Source organism: Manihot esculenta, chromosome 1 (genome assembly GCF_001659605.2).
Source record: "Manihot esculenta cultivar AM560-2 chromosome 1, M.esculenta_v8, whole genome shotgun sequence".
NCBI classification, from domain to species: Eukaryota; Viridiplantae; Streptophyta; class Magnoliopsida; order Malpighiales; family Euphorbiaceae; genus Manihot; species Manihot esculenta.
In genome coordinates this window covers 39069528-39093739 of record NC_035161.2, presented here as the reverse complement: position 1 = coordinate 39093739, position 24212 = coordinate 39069528, and the positions used below count along the sequence as shown (strand labels likewise).

At 36.9% G+C, this 24212-nt stretch overlaps 4 protein-coding genes across 4 annotated transcripts; 2 read left to right on the top strand and 2 right to left on the bottom strand.

The window, feature by feature from the left end:
* Positions 1-45: 45 nt before the first annotated feature.
* LOC110628327 (importin subunit alpha) lies at positions 46-5610 on the bottom strand. The gene is made up of 11 exons (XM_021774944.1): positions 5340-5610; positions 3210-3306; positions 3012-3103; positions 2802-2933; positions 2488-2673; positions 2227-2390; positions 2050-2128; positions 1398-1526; positions 1002-1129; positions 545-909; positions 46-336 (listed from the first exon to the last, which is right to left on the bottom strand). Exons 1-10 carry the CDS (start codon positions 5556-5558, stop codon positions 546-548), a joined length of 1590 nt encoding a protein of 529 aa, XP_021630636.1. The 5' UTR covers positions 5559-5610; the 3' UTR covers positions 46-336; position 545.
* A 6900-nt stretch (positions 5611-12510) lies between these two features.
* Positions 12511-13520, top strand: LOC122725138 (cell surface glycoprotein 1-like). The gene is made up of 2 exons (XM_043961951.1): positions 12511-12961; positions 13516-13520. Exons 1-2 carry the CDS (start codon positions 12511-12513, stop codon positions 13518-13520), a joined length of 456 nt encoding a protein of 151 aa, XP_043817886.1.
* Positions 13521-15893: 2373 nt separating this feature from the next.
* Positions 15894-21175, top strand: LOC110629064 (importin subunit alpha). Its single transcript, XM_021775916.2, has 11 exons — positions 15894-16187; positions 17910-18006; positions 18102-18193; positions 18269-18400; positions 18527-18712; positions 18810-18973; positions 19057-19135; positions 19645-19770; positions 20035-20162; positions 20256-20632; positions 20791-21175. The coding sequence occupies exons 1-10, from the start codon at positions 15969-15971 to the stop codon at positions 20629-20631; spliced, it is 1599 nt and encodes a 532-aa protein (XP_021631608.1). The 5' UTR covers positions 15894-15968; the 3' UTR covers position 20632; positions 20791-21175.
* A 1010-nt stretch (positions 21176-22185) lies between these two features.
* On the bottom strand, positions 22186-23247 carry LOC110610784 (uncharacterized mitochondrial protein AtMg00810-like). Its single transcript, XM_021750862.1, has one exon. It carries the CDS (start codon positions 23245-23247, stop codon positions 22186-22188), a length of 1062 nt encoding a protein of 353 aa, XP_021606554.1.
* Between the last annotated feature and the right edge of the window lie 965 nt (positions 23248-24212).

Sequence of the window (24212 nt, the reverse complement as noted above, 5' to 3'; positions counted from 1 at the left end):
ACAAGTGAAAAGCAATTATCAAAATTTCACTTCCAAGCTGCCGCATGGGAGATAATATAGTATTTATCCTTTTTTATCTTTTTGGCAGAAGGGATACTGTACCTTTACAATCAGAAAAGACAGTATTTGACATCTGTAACCTTTCTTATAATTGCTCTAAAAAAACTTCAAACTTAACCAGGAAGGTGTAAAGTATAAAGACCAAAAGAAAGAGAGAGAAAAAAAAAGACTTGTTTCCAGCAATGCCAACCCATCCGCAAGAAGCTTTTTGAATATGAACCTGGATACTCGGCTTCATTCCGCCATTGAATTTGATATGCTGCAAATTCCCGACACCTAACATGATATTTAAGCATAAAATTAGATTGATTGAAATTTATTGAAGACAAAGATGCAATTGAGACAGCCTGTAAATCACACAATTGAGACGACAAAGGCAAATACATAATCCCTTCTTGACTCATGACTACTCAACTTCTGGGAAGACACGTACTGGCTAAAAGGGTTACTTCTGGGAAGACACGTATGGGAACAAGTTGCATACCCTAACTGAAGTTAAATCCACCAGAGTTACTTCCTCCAACGTTAAATCCAGTTGGGGAACCATCACCCTCAGGCTCTGCTTCATCGTCATCCTCCTTCAGCCAATATGTCTCAAGAATCCTCACCGATATCTCATATATGTGATCGTTGTCATGATTCTGAAGGTTCTCAATCTTTTCTAAACCCTCTGCATCCTCTATCATTTGGGCATAAAGATTAGCTTCTCCAGTACTGGTTAAATTTTTTTCAGCCACCCCAGCGTTTAGAATGTTCTCAAGCCCTTCCAAGCAAACTGTGACAGTTGTGGGGTCAGGGCAGATCAAGAGATCACACAATGGCTTGATACACCCCTGGCTAGCCAAGAACCTATAGTGCACAAATAAAGCACAACCTTTTAACAAAGTTAAAATTAAACTTACCAATCAAGTGAAAACATCGATCATGAAAAGTAAAAGTACTTGATTTGTTCATGGGTGCCACCAGAAGTAGCATTTGAAATTGCCCAAGCAGCCTCTTTCTTGACCTCAAATTTAGCATTCTGAATCAAGTAGACAAGGGGGCCAATGATACCAGCTTCAATTACAGCCTGCACAGTTTCATATATATGTCATCCTACAACAACGTCAACTTTAATAGATGCGATAAAAACACAAGTTAAAATGAAACCGGCCAAGCATAGATTCCACATTGGCTCCAAAGTCCAAACACATTTCACACGTATGAATATCAAGAAATGAAAACCATGAACCATTACAAACAATCTGATGGTATACAAAACAACTAAAATCAGCCTCTTGAAGCAGTTGAAAAAGGGGGCTGAAGCAATTGTGACATTGAAGGAAAGGCCAACTCACCTGTATTTGATTTGCATTTCCAGCTGTGATGTTTGAGATTGTCCAGCATGCTTCAGTCTGGATTTTTTTCTTATTAATGCTGGTCAGAAGGTGCAAAAGGCTAGGAAGACATTGACAGTTTATCATATACTGCAATCAAGAGTAAGATAATTCCATCTCTTTCAGTTCATTGGCTTAGAAGTTCTCTCAGAAGGCATCACAATAACACTTAAAGTCATGCAAACATTACAAATTTGAACAAGGACCAACATGATGGACATAAATGAAATGTCACCCAAGAAGATGGTGTTTTTAGAAAGTAACAATTGCAACCATCTCCTCAAGATTTAATTATATTCTAAGATAAATTAGATCAACTTAGTAAGAGTGTTTTATAAACCCCAAGGCATGTCAAAGACATCATAAAATGATTAGTTCAAAAAGACTAAAATAACTAAGTAATACCCTTTCAAAATATTGTATAATAGATCTCCTTTGCTGTCCTTGCTTTTTTCTACACAACCTACCTTGCCTATGGCTCTGCTCAGTGCTAGTCCATATACCTTAGGTATGGCATTGCTAGTTGAGTTTGGAATTAGATTAAAACCAGTTGGCAAAGAAATGAGTATAGAAATCAAGGGGTAGAAAGGAGAAAAGCATGACAAATTCATACCTGAGTCTGCATATCATTACCAGTGACAATATTTCCAACCGTTCGTGATGCAGGAAGGACCACTGTTGAAGATGGATGACTAACAGAAGAACATGAGCAAAGCATTTCAGCATTCACAGCTACATACAGGTAGATAATGTTCATCCCAAATACATTACTAGGAAAGGTATTACTTACAGTAGAAGTTCAACAAGCCTGGGGCAAACTCCTGCCTCAATAGCAGCTTGGATTTTGTCATTGGCTCCATCTGAGAGATAAGAGAGTGCCCAGCATGCATCTGTCAGGATTTCCTCATCATCTGAATGTATAAGACGCTCGAGAGCTGGGATAGCGGGCTTCATCTGCTCAATTAATATCAATAGTACATATATTATTAATAATTATAATAAATTAATAGTAGGTGAAAACATATTCACAGCCAATCTTGAGAGCCAAAACCTGCTCAAATAAAGGTTGTGGCTTGCCCCTGCATAAGTTGCACAATGTCCAAGTGGCATTTCTCAAAGTAGAAAGCTTTGAATGTTCATTGAACTGTGCAAGCAATGGCATCAAAGCTCCATGGCCAAGGACAAGATCACGACACTGAGGTGAGTCACCAGCAATGTTTCCAAGTGCCCAAACTGCCTATAATTCAAAAAGAGAATGAACTCAAACAATTAAGAAACAATCTGGATTACATTTCAAAAGATAGGTCGAACAAAGAAATCCTAGCAAAATGAAGACACAGAATAAACAACACTAAGGTCATCTACCTGTTCCCGGACCTCGTCAAGTGGTGAACTTAAAAGCTTGATAAATGTTGGTACAGCTCCATGATCAATTAGAACCTGGGTGTTCTCTGATGTCCCTGAAGCAATATTGGTGAGAGCCCATGCTGCCTCAAACTAACACAGAAAAAAAAAATTACAAAAGATAGTTACAAAATATGAGCTAGTAGTTATAATATAGAGCTAAATTCAAACCTGAAGCTGTGGAAAACCTTCCCTTGCAAGGAACTCAATGAAACGAGGAACAACACCAGATTGTACAACTTCATTGATTGGAGGACTGCAGCCTACATACAAGATTCACAGTGAGGAAGTGTATATATAAATTATGCAACATAAAATAGCATAAAAACAGAAAGTAAAATAAAAGTAGAAAAACAATATAAAGTCAACCCGTTGAGAGCAGCTTTCGGATATGAGTGGTTGCCCCTAGCTGTGAATTCCTGTCTTCTGACCAAACACCTGCAGCCGTTGCTGGAAGACTTTCTAACTGCGACCAGAGCACCAAAAAAATTCAGCTCCTCAGATTAAGAGGAGTGCCAAACATCCAAGAAATTCAAGCATAACAGTTAAACAAGCCAATAGAATCACAGGATAAACAACAGATTCTTTTATTCGCAAAGCCATTAACGAAGTATGAAGGAGGAAGAGCATAACATTCCTTCAAACTTTCACTTATTTCCTGGAAGCAGGCGACCTATCAGATCAAATCTCAAAATGGAAGCCACTTTCCATCATTCTGAATAAAGTGTAAAGAAATAGGGGTAAGGAATAATGGCCTCAGCAATTTTAAGTCTTGGATTGCAACTCCACAATCAAATATCTCAACATTCAGAAGTAAGAAAAAAAAACAATGAATCATAAACTGATAAGAACACTTCATTGTAACCAAAGATATTCTGAATCCGAGTGTAACACTTCATTCTCCTCTGCAAATGTATGATCCTCACATATCAGGCACGTAGCTAATGTATACAACATTGAACAGGGTTTTCTATGATATCTGAAGCTGTAAACCTTCCAAACAGTTCAAAACAAATACCAACATGTGCTTTCAAGCTTCTAGGAACTTTATCTGATGTGAACCTAAATCCAGTAATAGAAAAAAGAAGAAGAAAGGAAGATCCAACATAAAAAGAGAGAGAAACAGAGACAGAAAGCGCTAGAAGAAAAAGGAATCATGAATAACCCCTTAAAGAGGGAACTTCCCGTTTATACAAGAATTACTCAGTAGCAACTCCTGTTTGTAATTACATTCATATCAATACCCCCTGGCTCCCCCTCAAGCTTTCGCGCCCTCAAGGAAGATGACCTAAGCAAACGCTCTAAGGAGTCTCTGCTGATTGAACGAAATTCCTGCAGGCACATCTGTTTCGTCTTGCACTTAATTTTGTTGAAGAATAAGTTGGATCCAAAGCCTTTTGACTACAACTCTTTTACAAATTCCAAATGCTCAAGAAAATTATCCAATTTCTGAGGTAGTTTTGATACCTCCATAAAGAATTGGATTATTTTTATCAGAATCAAAACACCAAGATTATGGAACATTTCTGCGCATTGAACCTGCTCACAAGAGACTTCTCAACATCAACGTGACTCAACTTCACATTCACCCTCAAATTATTTGCAGCTTTCTGCCACTTAAGAGCTAAGTTTTTATAATATCCACACCAAGGTGCAAAGAACTCTACAACCAAAGTTCTTTACTTTTAACCATCAAGTATCAACTCATGAAAATTGAGTTGAATCCAACTAATGCAGGTTATTCAACAACAATTGCATCCAAATTAAATACTTGACTCTCTTCACCAATTTCTTCCTCAGCACTTTCTTTTATTTCTTCAGAACATCAACTTTTGTTTCTCTTCGCAGGACCAAAAGAAGTCTTCAACGGTATCACTCTTTTCATCTTCGTTGCTGAAATCAACAGCATCATGTATGACGTTTACCCACATTGGTTCATTGCCACAATATGATCCAATGTATACACTTCTTCACACCAGAGAGAAAGATTCTTTTCCCTTCTTTCATTGAATTCTGACAAGTTCTTGGAGATTGAGAGATGGACATAACTCATGGCAGAAATTTTGTGCAATCAGATGGATAAGAATTTGGGGATACAACCAAGAATGTGAAAGAGAATAACAACAGAAGAGAGAAAGAAAAAGCGAGAAGTTTAGAATCAAAGAAGAGGGAGGAAACCAAGATGAAAGAAAGGAGGAAGAGGAGAAGAAGAACTAGCAGCAGAACCCATGGCCAAAGGATCATCACCTCTGATATCATTGATGGGACTTAAATTGAGAGAAACAGAGACAGAAAGAGCTAAAAGAAAAAAGAATCAAGAAACTTCACTTTTACACAAGAACTACAAAATAGCAACTCTTACTCAAAAAAGACACGTATCATTATCCCTGCTCCTTGTTTCTTGTGAACAGAATAAAATGGAAAGAAAAAGAAGTAGCTAAACCGACATTCAAGAAGAGCAGCGAAAGAACCAGATATTGCAAAGACAAAGGAAACTACCCTCAGATCGGCAGTAGCGGAACTGGAGATGGAGGAGGTGAGTTGCTGCTGAGGTGACTGCAATCCCTCGCGTCGCTTCTTCTGCAAATTCTCTTCTCTCTTGTTCTTCCGAATCTCCACCATGTTGTCCTCTCTCCTCCTCCTCCCTTCCTCCGCATCCACCGCCACCTTGTACTTGTTCCTCCGAGCCTCCGTCCTGGCGCTTGGCCTCAGCGGCATGGTTGGCAATCAAACAAAATCGAATGGAATGTGAAGGCAGAGAGGATGACTGTGAGAGGAAAGTGTTTGAGAGAGAGAAATGGAGGGAAGGAGCCTTGAGTGTGGAAGAGGAGGGAAGAGCTATTTATAATTTTATTTGAACTAAATTATATTTTTAATCCTTAAATTATACTATAATTAATACTAAGAAAGTCTTAAAAGATTTTTAAAATAAGTAAAAAAAATAATTATAATTTACTTCAATATATAAATTTAAATAAGGTCATATACAAAAAATTTTCTAATGCATAAAGCTTTCATAAATTATTTATATATCCGATGTGATAGCATGATAGGTATATTGAACCAATCTAATTTAATTTAATTCAGTTCAGTTTAATCGATTAAATTTTTTAATAAATTTTTTTATTTTTACACATTATTTTTAATATTTTAAAATTTAATTAAAATATTTTTACTTTTAATTATAGTTTAATCTTTATATATTATTAAAAATAATATATTATTATCATTAATAGATTCGGTTCAATATTTTCAATTTTTTTTAATTAAAATCAATTTGAAAATTAAAAATCGAACTGAATCGATATAAATAAAAATTAAAGTAACTTTCAAAATTAATTTAATTAAATTAATTTTTTTGATTTGAATTAAATATTATTCATCCCTGGATATATTCCTGGAGCGATAATAAGCTCTTAGTTGGATGGTTTAATAGTTTCTCTTATGGTTTAATAGTTTCTCTATTAGTTTATTGCCTTTTTCTATTAAAAGATTAGTAGATAATATAAGTTAATAAATATAACTGAAAAATATTAGTTACAAAGCAATAAATATTATAATAAAAAAATTATTAATAAATATTAAAAATTTTAAATTTTAAATGATAAAATAAATTTATTATAATTAAAAAAATTATTAAATTTAGAAAATTAATGATAAAATGCAACATAATTTCTAAAATTCTATTTAATTAATAATATAATTCTTAAATATATATTTTTATTATAATAATATTATTTTTATTAATCTCATAATTTACTCAATGTTCTTTTTTTATATATAATATTATAGATTAAATAAAAAAATTTAAAATAAAAAATTTATAATTTAAAATACATAAAATTCATTTTATTTAAAATATTACCGATAGAAAATAATAATTTTTAAATATAAAAAATATAATTTGTATTATTGAATATAAACATTCAATAAAATATTTTAATATATATTATTCATATATAATATTCTATATAATAAAAATTTATTTATAATAAATATTTATTTAATATAATATATTTAATCTTCGATAAATATAAAACACATTTAATTTTGATATAATATTTAAATTAAAAAATTATATATTTTATTAATTATATAAAATTTTAGACATTATATTATAATTTTTTGTTAACTTTTTTAAATTTAATTTATTTTTTATAACTATAATTGTAATAGATTGAAAAGATTTATTTTTATCATAAAAAATTTAAAATTTTAAATAGAATATAAATTTTAATAAATATTTTAATTTTTTTTATAATAGCTATAAAATTGATATAAACTTTTTGTCTTATTTATTTATTTATTTACTGAGATATTAATCTAAGTTTATTTAAAAGTTACAAAATTTTTAAAATCATATTTAACTGTTCTATATTTAAAAATGTAATAAGTGGAATAATTTTTTTATTTTAAAATATCTTGAAAAAATATAAAACAACACAAAAAAATTACGAAAATTCAATTATTTTTAATGTATAAATAACTGATCAAGTATAATTTAGCCACATTTTTATCATAATTATTATTGCTTATTTACACATTTTTCAGTTTAATTTATGATTTTTATCTTGTTTTTACAGAAAAAGAAGAAATTGGAAAATGAGAGAAAAAGTGCAGAAAATTTACAAAATGATGATTTGCCCAGTGATTTGCCCAAGATCACCAGATAATCTGCTCCAATCACTGCCCAGATCAAGCTGAAGCAGAAACCCGGAGGCAATAGGCAGTAGTGATATGGCAAGTGATTTGCCCAAGACACTCGAAGATCACTGGCCAAATCACTCGCAGAGACATAGAGGACTGACTCACAGAGAAGTGATTGGGGCAGTGATTTGCCCAAAATACTCAAATCACCGGGCAAATCACTTTGACAGCAGAAACTTACAGCAGAGCGGGAAAATGGGCAGAAAACAGAAATCCGAATTTTCAGAAGTCCAAATCCAATCCAATCACTTCCAACACAAAACCAAGAGCCACGAAAGAGTCTCTCATCCAAGGAATTCCAATTGCAATTAAAATCAACATCAAAAGAGGAGTCAAACACCAAATCAAAAAGGGATTTTGAAACCCTAGATGGATGGAAATCTGCAGCTATAAAAGGAGAGCCCCCAAACCAGCAAAGATTATCTGGTGATCAGCAACTCAACTCGCCAGAAACTCTCCAGCATTTTTCTTCTTTTCTTTTCTTTTCATCTTTTTGTGTATTTAGTCCACCATGAGTGGCTAAACTCTTTCTTTTCTAGTTGAAGTTGGTGAATTTCAGATTTTGTTATGAATTGAGAGATTTAAATCTCCATTGTCAAACTTCTATTTATTCTCAATATTTATGCAATTTGAGCTTTCCATAATTATTACTTTGCTTTTAGAATCAATAAGGGCCCATTGCTTTTAAATTGCTTAAGTAATATTGTTTGAATGATTTAGGTCCGTAATTGCTTAGGTTGTTCAAATACACATTTAATCAAATTGCATAATCTAAACTTGACCACGCGGTTGGCAAGGATAGAATTGGATTTCTCTAAGTCTTAATGCAGTCAACAGTTGTTCGATGCTACAATGCCCCAAGGACGTTCCTTGGCAACTTGTTGATTAGTGTTTGATTAGCGAACGTTTCCTAATCAAACTAAAACTAAGGAGGAATTTGGATTGTGAGAAGCGTCTTCCACATCCTAAACTAATTTATTGAGATAAATAGGAGTATTAAAGAATCAATGATCAATTCTAAACAATCTGAAATAGATCCATACTTCAACTAGAAGCTTTTCTCTTATTGATTTACTCATCTTTAAATTATTGCTTTCTTTTGTTATTTAGTGTTAATCCATCAACTCAAAACCTCCCTCTTTTAATTACTTGTTATTTACTTGACCTAGTCATTATTAGGAAAATCATTGGTGTCAATTCCCTGTGGTTCGACCCTATTGCCACTATCTACAAGTTTATTGTTGATTGTTTAATAGGTTTATTTTTGACGGCTTCGACAACCGCTTATCAAAAATTGGCGCCGTTGCCGGGGAATTGATCTAACTAACGTATTTTCCCTTTATGACCAGGTCTGGCCGTAAAGACAATCTTCTTTACGACCCAGAGATTGAAAAAACTGCCAAGAGCTTAAGGAAGCAAGCAAATTTGAGGAACCAATCCTCAAGACCATCTTCATCAACAACACCATCTCACAGACCACCTACTGCCCCTGCTGAAGAAATTTCTGCACCAGCAGAAACTTCCACCACCGCACCTGCTACAGTAGAATTTTTACCAGAAACTGAATTTCTGGTCATGGCAGAAAATCCAGCAATGGCAGCACCACCTGCTGCACATGTAGAAGCTGAAAATCAAGCAAGAAACGTGCCCATCCAAGCACCACAGCCACGGGAGAGAACTCTTGGAGAGTTAGCTGAACCAGCAGGAGATCAAGCACCCTTATGCATTGAATATCCCCTATTGACAGCACCATTCGAGCTAAGGACAGGTCTGATTCATCTCCTTCCTAAATTCAGAGGCCTAGAGAATGAAGATCCTCACAAGCATTTGAAGGCATTCCACGTTGTGTGCTCAACCATGAGACCCCAAGGCATTCCAGAAGACGATATCAAGCTTAGAGCCTTCCCTTTTTCCCTTGAAGACTATGCCAAAGAATGGCTATTCTACTTGCCACCCGGATCCATCACATCATGGGCTGATATGGTAAGAGCATTCTTGAGAAAATTCTTTCCAACCTCAAAAGCCATAGGCATCCGCCGAGAAATAAGTGGCATAAAGCAAAAGCACTCTGAAGGCTTGTATGAGTACTGGGAGAGGTTCAAAAAGTTGTGCACAAGCTGCCCTCAACATGATATTTCTGACCAATCTCTCATTGAGTACTTCTATGGAGGTTTGCTACCCTCAGAGAGAAAATTTATTAACGCAGCATGTGGAGGGTCAATTGAAAGAAAATCACCTCGAGAGATGAGGGACTTAATTTCCACCATGGCTACAGCTTCTCAGCAATTTGGAGATCAAGAGCAGCCACCAAGAAGGGTAAATGAGGTGAGTAATTCCATTTTATCATCCCAACTTTCTGAACTCACCAATGCTGTCCGTAGCCTTGTTGTGAGTCAAACCCAACAAGTCCAGCAGATTCAGCAGCCCAAGACATGTGGAATATGTGCCAACAACCACCCAACTGATCTATGTCCTTCCCTTCAAGAGGAGGACCAGCAAGTCAATGCTGTTGGAGGCTTCAATGGGCAAAGAAGGTATGATCCCTATGCAAATACTTATAATCCAGGTTGGAGGGACCATCCAAATTTTAGTTATGCAAGGGGAAATCAATATCCAAACTACCAGCAAAACAATCAAGCTCAAGCTGCATCTCAGAACTCCAATGCACCTCTTGAGGAGATTGTGAAGAATTTAGCAAGTATCGTGCAAAATCTTGAGAAACAAGTGAGCCAAATGGCCACTTCAATGAGCAAATATGAGTCTCAAGGGAAGCTACCCTCCCAAATTGAGATAAATCCAAGACAAAATGTTAGTGCCATCACATTGAGGAGTGGAAAAGAGTTGCAAGACAATAGGGCTGAAAAATTGCAAAAACAGGGCATGGAAGAAATTCTGCCAGAAAGTGATCAGGGCAGTGATTTGCCCAGTTCACTAGTAGAAACTGACCCGATCGCTGGTCAAACTGAGCTGTCCAGTAGTGATCTGCCCAAACCACCAGAGAAGGCAGAAAGTGATTTGCCCAAATCACCAGAGAAGGCAGAATCCAGTCAAAAGCAGAAACAGCAACCAGCAGAAAAATTCAAGATACCTCCTCCCTTCCCAAAGAGATTTGCAAAGTCCCAAAAGGAGAAAGAGGAAAAAGAGATATTGGAGACACTCCGCAAGGTGGAAATCAACATTCCCCTACTTGATACTGTAAAGCAAATTCCAAGGTATGCCAAGTTTCTCAAAGAGCTATGCACCAACCGAAGGAAACTTGCTGAACGTGAAAAGGTAAGTGTGGGAGAGTGTGTTTCAGCTGTAATCCAAAGGAAACTTCCAACCAAATGCAAGGATAGAGGGATGTTCGCGGTTTCATGCAAGATAGGCAATGTGGGAATAAAGAAGGCCATGTGTGACCTTGGAGCTTCAATAAATGTCATGCCACTTTCCATTTTTAACTTGTTGAATGCAGGTACACTTAAGGGCACCAGTATTGTGATCCAATTGGCTGATCGATCTGTCGTCCATCCCAAGGGAGTGCTAGAAGATGTGTTGGTACAAGTTGACCAACTAGTCTTCCCAGCAGATTTTTATGTGATTAACATGGAGGAGGATAAGGGCAAAATCACCTCTGACATCTTACTTGGGAGACCATTCTTGAGCACAGCAAGAATAAAAATTGATGTGCATGATGGCACATTGACTATGGAGTTTGAAGGGGAAGTTATCAAATTTAATGTTTATGATGCCATGAAATTCCCCAATGATGTTTCTCCTGTTTATGGCCTTGATGTTATTGATGATTTAAGTCAAGAAATTTTTTATTTTGATCAAGAAAACTTACTTTATGAAGGTCTTTGCAGGAAAGGAGAAGTGGACAGCAACATCAATGAAGCAGAAAAAACAGCAGACTGCTGTAACTTGCTGGATGTGGGTGATTTGCCCAGTGATTTGCCCAGACCACCAGATAATCTGCTCAAATCACAGACCAAATCACTGGAGTAGACAGACTTGACAGAGAGTGATTTGCCCAGATCACCAGATAATCTGCCCAAATCACAGCCCAAATCAGACAGCAAACAGCAGAAATCAGCACAGACAGCAACTGCACCAGAACTGAAACCATTGCCAAGCCACCTCAAATATGCCTACTTGGGAGCTGGAAATTCACTTCCAGTCATTATTTCTAACCAGCTCAGCCAAGAAGAAGAGGAAAAGCTCCTTGATGTGTTAAAGAAGCACAAAAAAGCAATTGGGTGGACCTTGGAGGACATAAAAGGCACCTCAAGACCATTCGGTGGAGGCTCATCTCACCAGAATCAGAGACAGGATGCAGCACATGAAGCTATTGACATACGGAGTCCACAAACAAGCAAGGTTTTCAAGGTTAATGGGCATCGTTTGAAGAGATTCTATGAAGGTTTTATTGTCCATGTTGTGGAGGAGGTTCCCTTGGATCCCCCTTCCCAAGACTGCTGAGCAAGACACTGAAGTCCAGCCCAAGACAGAAAACAGGGCGCTACTGGGAGGCAGCCCAGATGTAGTGATTTGCCCAGTGATTTGCCCACTGCTTGCCCAAATCGCCGGGCAAATCGACTGAATATACCATAGTCACAAGTGATCGGGGCAGTGATTTGCCCAATTGCCCAGATAATTTGACCAAGATCACCGGTCCAATCGCAAAATTAAGCACATCATTAGAAAAGGGCGTGAACAGTACCAGCCCAGCAACTGCAAAGGAGAAGCGATCTGGCCAAGTGATTTGCCCACTGCTTACCCAAATCACTGGTCAAATCACCCTGTCAAGAATCCAGAGGGCCAGCATTAAATGATCAGGGCAGTTCACATACCCAAATCACTTTAAGTAGTTCTTTTCTTTTATTTTTTTTACTTTTTACGCTACTTATTGTCTTTTATCTCTTCTTCTTCAAGATTTCTCTCCTCCGACCACCACTGACCCACCGGCAAACCCAAGACCACCATGGTAAGAATTAAGATGAAGGCCACCGACGGACCGTTCATGTGGAAGAAACTAGGGCTGCCGAAACCCATCCCCTTTGACAGTGAAGCTGAAACGTGGGACACCACTCCACCGGCCACCACCAGCACCGACACGCCACCGGCTACTGAAACAGCAACAGGACGCACCGACTCACCGGCCGTCCAGACATATCACGGCCAGAAACGGCCAAGAACTCAGTCGCCACCTCCACCGCCGAGATCAGAGCCAGAACCAGAAACCACCATTGCCACACATCCCGCAGGTCATGAGGAAGGCGATGCAACCACTGATGTGCCCAGCAATTTGCCCACTGATGCGCCCACTAGTACGCCCAGTGATTTCACCAGCAATGTGCCAAGCGCTATGCCCAGCGATGTGCCCACTGATGCGCCCATGGACTTGCCAAGTGATACACCTAGCGATCTGCCCAGTGATTTGCCCAGTGCTTGCCCAAGTCACTGGTCAAATCACCCACAGGCCAGGAAGTCCCTTTCCCTTTTCTCCTTCATTTCTATATATATATATATTCAAACATTGAGGACAATATTTGGGATAGGTGTGGGGGTACTGGAGAGTATTTATTCACTGATCACACCATCTTTTGATTTCTATTTGTTTCTTATTGTTTCTTTTTATTTCTTTTTGCATCTTTTTGCCCCATAAACACACACCAAAATTTTTTCACACATTTTTTTCACTTTTTGCACACACACACACAGAATTTTGACTTAGCTTTTGCTCTACTCAGCATAGATAACAAGGTTAAAAAAAAGCTTCCTTATCTCATGACCCCATTGATTTGCCACCCCTTTAAGCTTAAATTGAATCATTCACAGTATGTTACCTTCACTTAGGGAGTTTTTCTCTTGAATTGAATCCTCAAATTTGCTAAGGTCAAGGGAAATAAAAATACAAATACATGCAAACACAAAGTTAGTGTAACTCCCTAAGAGCTGATTTACCCAAAATATCATGAAAAACCAGCATAAAGCACAAATCATAAACATGTTCTGATGGTCTAAGACTATGAACTGAGCCTAATAGCCACTTGGAGAAGTGACTGACTGAGTAACCGGGGGTATATCACCCATGTACACAATCGCGTAAAAAGGTCAGTAACTTTTTCAAGCAAATAAGTTTTGATGGTCTAGACTATGAACAGAGCTAGTAGCCACTTGAACAAGTGACTAACTGAGTAACCGGGGGTGTATCACCCATGTACACAATCGCGTAAAAAGGTTAGTGACTTTTTCAGGCAAGGATAAGAATAAATGCTGCTGAAAATAAAAATAAAAACAAAAAGAAAGAGAGAAGAAAAGGGGCAAGTCACTCCTAGGGGTTGCATTAAAACTAACATAAAGGAACAAGCATGATTGAGTCAAAAACCTTTCTTTTGACCATGGTAGGTGAAAGGAAACAAGGAAAGGAGAGGATGACCTTAGTGCATGTACTCTATACTGTGATAATTCAGATTAGGAGTCTAGGGGGGGCTGATTAAGTGGTACTTAGGCTCTAAGGAAAAAGGAGGCTTGATTGGCTAAGTTATTTGTTGCTTGAGGACAAGCAAAAAGCTAGGTGTGGGGGTATTTGATCAAGCATAATTTAGCCACATTTTTATCATAATTATTATTGCTTATTTACACATTTTTCAGTTTAATTTATGGTTTTTATCTTGTTTTTACAGAAAAGGAAGAAATTGGAAAATGAGAGAAAAAGTGCAGAAAATTTACAAAAGGATGATTTGCCCAGTGATTTGCCCAAGATCACCAGATAATCTGCTCCAATCACTGCCCAGATCAAGCTGAAGCAGAAACCCGGAGGCAACAGGCAGTAGTGATATGGCAAGTGATTTGCCCAAGACACTCGAAGATCACTGGCCAAATCACTCGCAGAGACATAGAGGACTGACTCACAAAGAAGTGATTGGGGCAGTGATTTGCCCAAAATACTCAAATCACCGGGCAAATCACTTTGACAGCAGAAACTTACAGCAGAGCGGGAAAATGGGCAGGAAACAGAAATCCGAATTTTCAGAAGTCCAAATCCAATCCAATCACTTCCAACACAAAACCAAGAGCCACGAAAGAGTCTCTCATCCAAGGAATTCCAATTGCAATTAAAATCAACATCAAAAGAGGAGTCAAACACCAAATCAAAAAGGGATTTTGAAACCCTAGATGGATGGAAATCTGCAGCTATAAAAGGAGAGCCCCCAAACCAGCAAAGATTATCTGGTGATCAGCAACTCAACTCGCCAGAAACTCTCCAGTATTTTTCTTCTTTTCTTTTCTTTTCATCTTTTTGTGTATTTAGTCCACCATGAGTGGCTAAACTCTTTCTTTTCTAGTTGAAGTTGGTGAATTTCAGATTTTGTTATGAATTGGGAGATTTAAATCTCCATTGTCAAACTTCTATTTATTCTCAATATTTATGCAATTTGAGCTTTCCATAATTATTACTTTGCTTTTAGAATCAATAAGGGCCCATTGCTTTTAAATTGCTTAAGTAATATTGTTTGAATGATTTAGGTCCGTAATTGCTTAGGTTGTTCAAATACACATTTAATCAAATTGCATAATCTAAACTTGACCACGCGGTTGGCAAGGATAGAATTGGATTTCTCTAAGTCTTAATGCAGTCAACAGTTGTTCGATGCTACAATGCCCCAAGGACGTTCCTTGGCAACTTGTTGATTAGTGTTTGATTAACGAACGTTTCCTAATCAAACTAAAACTAAGGAGGAATTTGGATTGTGAGAAGCGTCTTCCACATCCTAAACTAATTTATTGAGATAAATAGGAGTATTAAAGAATCAATAATCAATTCTAAACAATCTGAAATAGATCCACACTTCAACTAGAAGCTTTTCTCTTATTGATTTACTCATCTTTAAATTATTGCTTTCTTTTGTTATTTAGTGTTAATCCATCAACTCAAAACCCCCCTCTTTTAATTACTTGTTATTTACTTGACCTAGTCATTATTAGGAAAATCATTGGTGTCAATTCCCTGTGGTTCGACCCTATTGCCACTATCTACAAGTTTATTGTTGATTGTTTAATAGGTTTATTTTTGACGGCTTCAACAACCGCTTATCAATAACTTATACTAATAAATATTTTAAATTAGAATATAGGTTGTTAAATTAGAAAAATAAAAATTTTAAAAATATCACTTTTATTTTATTTTTCCTTAAAATCTGTGAATTTTAGAAATTTTAATATTTTATTTTTGAATCCCTTTCCTTAAAATCAGTGAATTTTAGAAATTTTAAAGATGTTTTAAATTAAATATCTAATAAAATTATAAATAACCCTTCCCTCCTCTTCCACGCTCAACGCTCCTTCCTTCCCTCCATTTCTCTCTCTCAAATCCTTTCCTCTCACAGTCATCCTCTCTGCCTTCACATTCCATTCGATTTTATTTGATTGCCAACCATGTCGCTGAGGCCAAGCGCCAGGGCGGAGGCTCGGAGGAACAAGTACAAGGTGGCGGTGGATGCGGAGGAAGGGAGGAGGAGGAGAGGGGACAACATGGTGGAGATTCGGAAGAACAAGAGAGAAGAGAATTTGCAGAAGAAGCGAAGCGAGGGATTACAGTCACCTCAGCAGCAACTCACCTCCTCCATGTCCAGTTCCTCTACTGCCTATCTGAGGGTAGTTTCCTTTGTCTTTGCAATATCTGGTTCTTTCCCTGCTCTTCTTGAATGTCGGTTTAGCTACTTCTTGAATGTCGGATTACAGTCACCTCAGCAGAAACGAGGAGTAGGGATATTGCTACGTGTCTCTTTGTTTAAGAGTTGCTATTTGTAATTCTTGTATAAAAGTGAAGTTTCTTGATTTTTTTTTTCCTTTTAGCTCTTTCTGTCTCTGTTTTTCTATCTTTTTCTTTTGGGATCTTCCTTTCTTGTTGTTTCTTTCAGTTTATCAAGATTCATCTTCTTTTCCTTTCATGGTATCCCCAAATTCTTACCCTTCTGATTGCACAAAATTTCTGCCATGAACCAATGTCGGTTAACGTCATACTTGATGCTGTTGATTTCAGCAACGAAGATGAAAAGAGTGATATCGTTGAAGACTTCTTTTGGTCCTGCAATGAGAAAAGTTGATGTTCTGATCAAATAAAAGAAAGTGCTGAGATAGAAATTGGTGAAGAGCATCAAGTGTTTAAGTAATTTGGATGCAATTGTTGTTGAATAACCTGCATTGTTTGGACTCAACTTCAGCAATTTTGATGAGTTGATACTTGATGGTTAAAAATAAAGAACTTTGGTTGTAGAATTCCTTGAACCTTGGTGTGGATATTATAAAAAATTAGCACGGCAGAAAGCTGCAAATAATTTGAGGGTGAATGTGAAGTTGAGACACGTTGACTATGATGTTGAGAAGTCTCCTGTGAGCAGGTTCAATGTCCAGAAATTTTCCATAATCTTAGTGTTTTGATGCTGATAAAAATAATCCAATTCTTTATGAAGGTACCAAACTACCTCAGAAATTGAATAATTTTCTTGAGCATCTGGAATTTGTAAAAGAATATGGTTGTAGTAAAAAAGCTTTGGATTGAACTTATTCTTGAACAAAATTAAGTGCAAGACGAAACAGATGTTCGGTGGAAATTCATTTGGGTGTTTGAGTGGGATAAAGTGCAAGATGAAGTGATGTGCCTGCAGGGATTTAGTTCAATTAGCAGAGACTCCTTAGAGTGTTTATTTAGGTCATCTTCCTTGAGGGCAAGAAAGCTTGAGGGGGAGCCAAGGGGATATTGATATGAATGAAATTACAAGATTTGTGATTCCTTTTTCTTCTAGCGCTTTCTGTCTCTTTTTCATCTTGTTTTTTTCTATTATTCGATTTAGGTTCACATCAGATAAAGTTCCTAGAAGCTTGAAAGGACATGTTCGTATTTGTTTTGAACTGGTTGGAAGGTTTACAGCTTCAGATATCATAGAAAACCCTGTTCAATGTTGTGTTACATTAGCTATGTGCCTGCTATGTGAGAATCATACATTTGCGGAGGAGAATAAGAGTCAAGGGATTTATATCTTGGTTACAATGAAGTGTTCTTATCAGTTATGATTCGCTGTTGTTTTTCTTACTTCTGAATGTTGAAATATCTGATTGTGGAGTTGCAATCCAAGACTTAAAATTGCTGAGGCCATTATTCCTTACCGTTATTTCTCTACACTTTATTCAGAATGATGGAAAGTGAAAGTTTGAAGGAATTTTATGCACTTCTTCCTTCATAGTTCGTTAATGGTTTTGCGAATAAAATAATATGTCGTTTATCCTGTTATTCTATTGCCTTGTTTTGAATTTCTTGTACGTTTTGCGCTCCTCTTAATCTGGGGAGCTGAATTTTTTTAATTGCTCTGGCCACAGTCAGAAAGTCTTCCAGCAATGGTTGCAGATGTTTGGTCAGAAGACTGGTATTCACAGCTAGGGGCAACCACTCATATTCGAAAGCTGCTCTCAATGGGTTGACTTTGTTTTGTATTTCTACTTTCTGTTTTTATGCTATTTTATGTTGCATAATTTATATATACACTTTCTCACTGTGAATCTTGTATGTAGGCCGCAGTCCTCCAATCAATGACGTTGTACAATCTGGTGTTGTTCCTCGTTTCATTGAGTTCCTTGCAAGGGAAGGTTTTCCACAGCTTCAGGTTTGAATTGAGCACTATATTATAATTACTAGCTCATATTTTACTATCTTTTGTAAAAAATTTTATTTGTGTTAGTTTGAGGCAGCGTGGGCTCTCACCAATATTGCTTCAGGGACATCAGAGAACACCAAGGTTCTAATTGATCATGGAGCTGTACCCATATTTGTCAAGCTTTTAAGTTCACCACTTGACGCAGTCCGGGAACAGGTAGGACCTTAGTTTTCTTTATTCTCTATCTTCATTTTCCTGAGTTTTCTTTGTTCAACCTATTTTGTGAAATGCAATCCAGATTGTCTCTTGTTTGTTTGAGTTCATTCTCTTTTTGAATTATAGGCAGTTTGGGCACTTGGAAATATTGCTGGTGACTCACCTCAGTGTCGCGATCTTGTCCTTGGCCATGGAGCTTTGATGCCATTGCTTGCACAGTTCGATAAACATGCAAAGCTTTCTATATTGAGAAATGCCACTTGGACATTGTCCAACTTCTGCAGGGGCAAGCCACAACCTTTATTTGAGCAGGTTTTGGCTCTCATGATTGGTTGTGTATATGTTTTCACCTTTTATTAATTTATTATAATTATTAATAATATATTTACTGTGGTTATTCATTGAGCAGATAAAGCTCGCTTTCCCAGCTCTCGAGCGTCTTATACATTCTAATGATGAGGAAGTCCTGACAGATGCATGCTGGGCTCTATCTTATCTCTCAAATGGAGCCAATGACAAAATCCAAGCTGTTATTGAGGCAGGAGTCTGCCCCAGGCTTGTTGAACTTCTACTGTAAGTAATGTATTTAGGATGAACATTATCTACCTGTATGTAGCTGTGAATGCTGAAATGCTTTGCTCATGTTCTTTTGTTAGTCATCCATCTCCAACTGTGGTCTTTCCTGCTTTACGAACGGTTGGAAATATTGTCACTGGTGATGACATGCAGACTCAGGTATGAATTTGTCTTGCTGTTCTCCTTTCTACACTTTGATTTCTTTACTCATTTCTTTGCCAACTCGTTTTAATCGAATTCCAAAATCAACGGCGACATTTCATGGAGTAGCACTGAGCAAAGCCATACCTAAGGTAGGTGGTGTAGAAAAAAGCAAGGACACTAAGGAGATCTATTATACAATATTTTGAAAGGGTACCACTTAGATATTTTAGTCTTTTTGAACTAATCATGTGATGATGTCTTGAACATGCCTTCTGGTTTATAAAACACTCTTACTAAGTTGATACTTTATATTATAATATAATTAAACCTTGAGGACATGGTTGCAATTGTTACTTTCTAAATGCTTTTGTCTTTTTGGGTGACATTTCATTTATGTCCATCATGTTGGTCCTTGTTCAAATTTGTAATGTTTGCATGACTTTAAATGTTATTGTGATGCCTTCTGAGAGAACTTCTAATTCAATGAACGGAAAGAGATGGAATTATTTTACTCTCGATTGCAGTATATGATAAACTATCAAGGTCTTCCTTGCCTTTTGAACCTCCTGACCAGCAATAAGGGGAAAATCAAGAGGGAAGCATGCTGGACAATCTCAAATATCACAGCTGGAAACGCAAATCAAATACAGGTGAGTTGGCCTCTTCTGGAATGTCACAATTGCTTCAGCCCCCTTTTCCAACTGCTTCAAGAGGCTGATTTTAGTTATCTTGTATACCTCAGATTGTTTGTAATGGTTCATGGTTTTCATTTCTTGATATTCATAATTGAAATGTGTTTGGACTTTGGTGCCTATGTGGAATCTATGCATGGCCAGTTTCATTTTAACTTCTGTGTTTTTATCCTATGTATTGAAGTTGACGGTGTTGTAGTATGAATATATGAAACTATGCAGGCTGTAATTGAAGCTGGTATCATTGGCCCCCTTGTCGACTTGCTTCAAAATGCTGAATTTGAGGTCAAGAAAGAGGCTGCTTGGGCAATTTCAAATGCTACTTCTGGTGGCACCTATGAACAAATCAAGTATATTTACTTTTCATGATCGATGTTTTCACTTGATTGGTAAGTCTAATTTTAACTTTCTTAAAAGGGTTGTGCTTTATTTGTGCACTGTAGGTTCTTGGCTAGCCAGGGGTGTATCAAGCCATTGTGTGATCTCTTGATCTGTCCTGACCCCACAATTGTCACAGTTTGCTTAGAAGGGCTTGGGAACATTCTAAAGGTTGGGAAAGCTGATAAAAATTTAGGCAGTACTGGAGAAGCTAATTTTTATGCCCAAATGATAGGGGATGCAGAGGGTTTAGAAAAGGTTGAGAACCTTCAGAATCATGACAACAATGACATATATGAGAAAGCGGTGAACATTCTTGAGACATATTGGCTGGAGGAGGATGACGATGAATCAGAGCCTGAGGGTGATGGTTCCCCAACTGGATTTAACTTTGGAGGAAATAACTCTACTGTTCATTCTGGTGGATTTAACTTCAGTTAAGGTATACAACTTGTTCCCATGAATGGTCAGCTTGAGAAATTGTTACCATTTAGACGTGACTGGCTACCCTTTTAGCCAGTGTGCGTCTTCCCTGAGGTTGAACAATCAATCAATATAATTATGTATTTGCCTTTGTTGTCTCAATTGTGTGATTTGCAGGCTGTCTCAATTCATCATTTTCTTAAATACCGCGTTAGGTGTCGGGAATTTGCAGCATATCAAAGTCAATGGCGGAATGAAGCTGAGTGTCCAGTGCAGGTTCATGTTTTGGTTGGGTTGGTTCATATTCAAATGGAACTGCTTCTCGCGGATGAGTTGGCATTGATAGAAACAAGTCCCCTTTTTTCTCTCTCTCTCCTTCTCTTGGTCTTTATACTTTACACCTTCCTGGTTGCTTTTGAAGTTTTTTTAGAGTAATTATGAGAAAGGTTACAGGATGTCAAATACTCTGCTTTCAGAGGTCTTTCAAAGACAAATTGGGATCTCGAGATTTTGTGCAAAAAGAGAAAAAAAAATGAAGCAAAAACACTATAATATCCCCCAAGCGGCAGATTGAAAATGAAATTTGATAATTACTTTTTACTTGTGTGTAAAATATGATTTCTGTACTTCAAAAAGACTTACTATACTTTTAAGAAGTATTTTATTATACAGTAAAAGCTGGTGATTCTCAGTCGTTAATATAGCCGTTTATAAAGCTCTAAAAGCTGGTGATTTCCAGCCGTTGGCAGTTACAATAGAGCTATTCTACTCCCCTGCTTTGAGAAACTGCAGTAAGCTCTCCTCCCTGCAACTATTGATTGGTTAAGTTTTTTAAATGTAGTTTGCTTTTCATAATTTTTTTTCTGATAGAGAAGCTTGAAATGACAGGATACATATTCAGTCAAGTTGAAGCCTACAAGTCTTGTGGCTGTAATAAAACTTGATGTTCTTTTTATCAGGTCAATGCATTGTGGACAGGACTCGCATTCAGATGATGTTGACCCTGCAAATGCTAAAATTAACTTTGGAAAAATGATGTTGCATACCCAATAACCCTCAATCATGATCTATCACTCTATATAACATTAACCAGTGCTTCTTGTTAGCAAAACAGAGAAGGAGAAGAACAGAACTGAACTCCACACTTTTCATTGAAACAAAATATTGTTTAAATACAAAATAATCAATAACTGATGATGAAGATCATGGTCCATGATTCTAACCATGATCAAAACATGGAAACATGCTTAACAGAAAAAGAAGAGAAAAAAAAACTTGATTACAGGTTAAGTTGCAAAACAGAGAAGGAGAAGAACAGAACTGAACCCCACACTTTTCATTAAAACAAAATATTGTTTAAATACAAAATAAAAATAACTGATGATGAAGATCATGGTCCATGATTCTAACCATGATCAAAACATGGAAACATGCTTAACAGAAAAAGAAGAGAAAAAAAAACTTGATTACAGGTTGTAGACCAAGTCATTTAACAACCCATTTAAACAGAAAAATAGGAACTAAATATCACGTTTAACAACTTTAGCAAATCAGCAGTATCTAAGACAATTTCTAACACTCCTCCTTGTCTTTGATGCTGCAAACTCCCATTTTATTTGTTGAATCTGCAAATTTGGCTTTAGGCAAAGCTTTAGTAAATCCATCAGCAATCTGGTCCTCTGCTCTACAATAAACTAACAACACTTCTCCTTCTTTTTGAATTTCCCTTATAAAGTAGAACTTAATCTTGAAATGCTTTGTCTTCCCATGAAATACCGGATTAGATGAGATTGATATGGCTACCTGATTATCAACAAAAATTGACGTTGGCTCTACCTGTTCTTCATTCAAATCTTTGAGAATTTTCCTAAGCCACAAAGCATGATTTGTTGCAGCAGCTGCAGCAACAAATTCAGCCTCTGCAGTACTTTGAGCAATGATTTCTTGCTTCCTAGAACACCAATTGATCGCACCTGATCCAAAGTTAAAGCAGAAACCTGTAGTACTTTTCATATCATCTACCGAACCTGCCCAATCACTGTCAGAAAAACCAACTAACTTGAAATTTGGACAGCAAACATACTTTACTCCAAAATCAATTGTTCCCTTTATGTATCTCATAACACGTTTTGCAGCTTGTAAATATTCCTCACTAGCACAATGCATAAATCTAGAAAGGAGACCAACAGCATGCATTATGTCAGGTCTGGAGGCACTGAGGTACATAAGACAGCCAAGTAAACTTCTATAATGATTTTCATTCACTTTGACAGCACCATCATCTTTATAGAATTTTACTCTAGGCTGCATAGGAGTGTCAACTGGCTTACACCCTTCCATATGAAATTTCTTTAGTATCTCTTTTGCATATTTGCTTTGATTAATGAAGATCTCATTCTTCCTTTGTCTTACTTCCAAACCAAGAAAATAAGACATCAACCCAAGGTCTGTCATTTCAAATTCTTTGAACATTTCAGCCTTAAAACAGTCAATAAGCTCCTGTTTGCTTCCTGTAATAAGAAGATCATCAACATAAATAGAAACAATGGTCAAATCAGCACCATTTTTCTTTATATATAAAGTTGATTCACTAAGACTTTTCACAAAGCCTAAGCTTAGCAAGTGATCATTCATACGACTATACCAAGCCCTTGATACTTGCTTAAGGCCATACAATGCCTTTTTAAGCAAATACACTTTGTCTTCATGCCCTTGCAAATAAAACCTTCTGGTTGCTCGACATAAATTTCTTCCTCCAAAAGACCATTAAAAAACGCAGACTTGACATCTAACTGAAACACCTTCCAGCCTTTTTGAGCTGCCATAGCCAACAATAATCTAATAGTATCAAGCCTTGCAACAGGAGCAAAAGTCTCCGAGAAGTCCACACCGAAGATTTGTGCGTAACCCTTCACAACGAGCCTTGCCTTATGCTTATTTATTGATCCATCAGCATTAAGCTTTGTTCGGAAAACCCATTTCACCCCAATAATTTTCCTATCGTGAGGTCTCTCAACAAGCTTCCAGGTTTGATTTTTTTCAATCATTTGCATCTCTTCTTCCATGGTAAGCTTCCATTTTTGCTCCATCATTGCTTCAGCAACACTTGCCGGTTCTAATAATGCCACATTGCATCTTGCATAGATTTCAGATAGTAACTGAGTACCACGAACTGGTTGTTCATCAACATCCTCAACGGTGGGCTGCTGTGTACTCAAACGTTGAACATCGTCACATGCACTCCAATTCCATTGGTCCTCCTCCATAAAAATAACATCTCTACTTATTATGATCTTCTCATTTTGTGGCTGAAATATTCTATAGGCCTTTGAGACACTGCTATAGCCTATGAAAATTCCAGGCTCAGATTTCTTGTCCAATTTATCTCTTTTAACCTGAGGAATATAAGAGAAACAAAAACATCCAAACACTTTCAGATTTGTGAGAGAGGGTTTGTGACCATACCATGCTTCGTAAGGAGTCTGCTTCTGGAGAGCTTTAGTAGGCAATCTATTCAATAAAAAAACTGCAGTATTGGCTGCTTCTGCCCAAAACTTTTTAGGAAGATTTTTCTCATGCAACAAGCAATGAGTCATCTC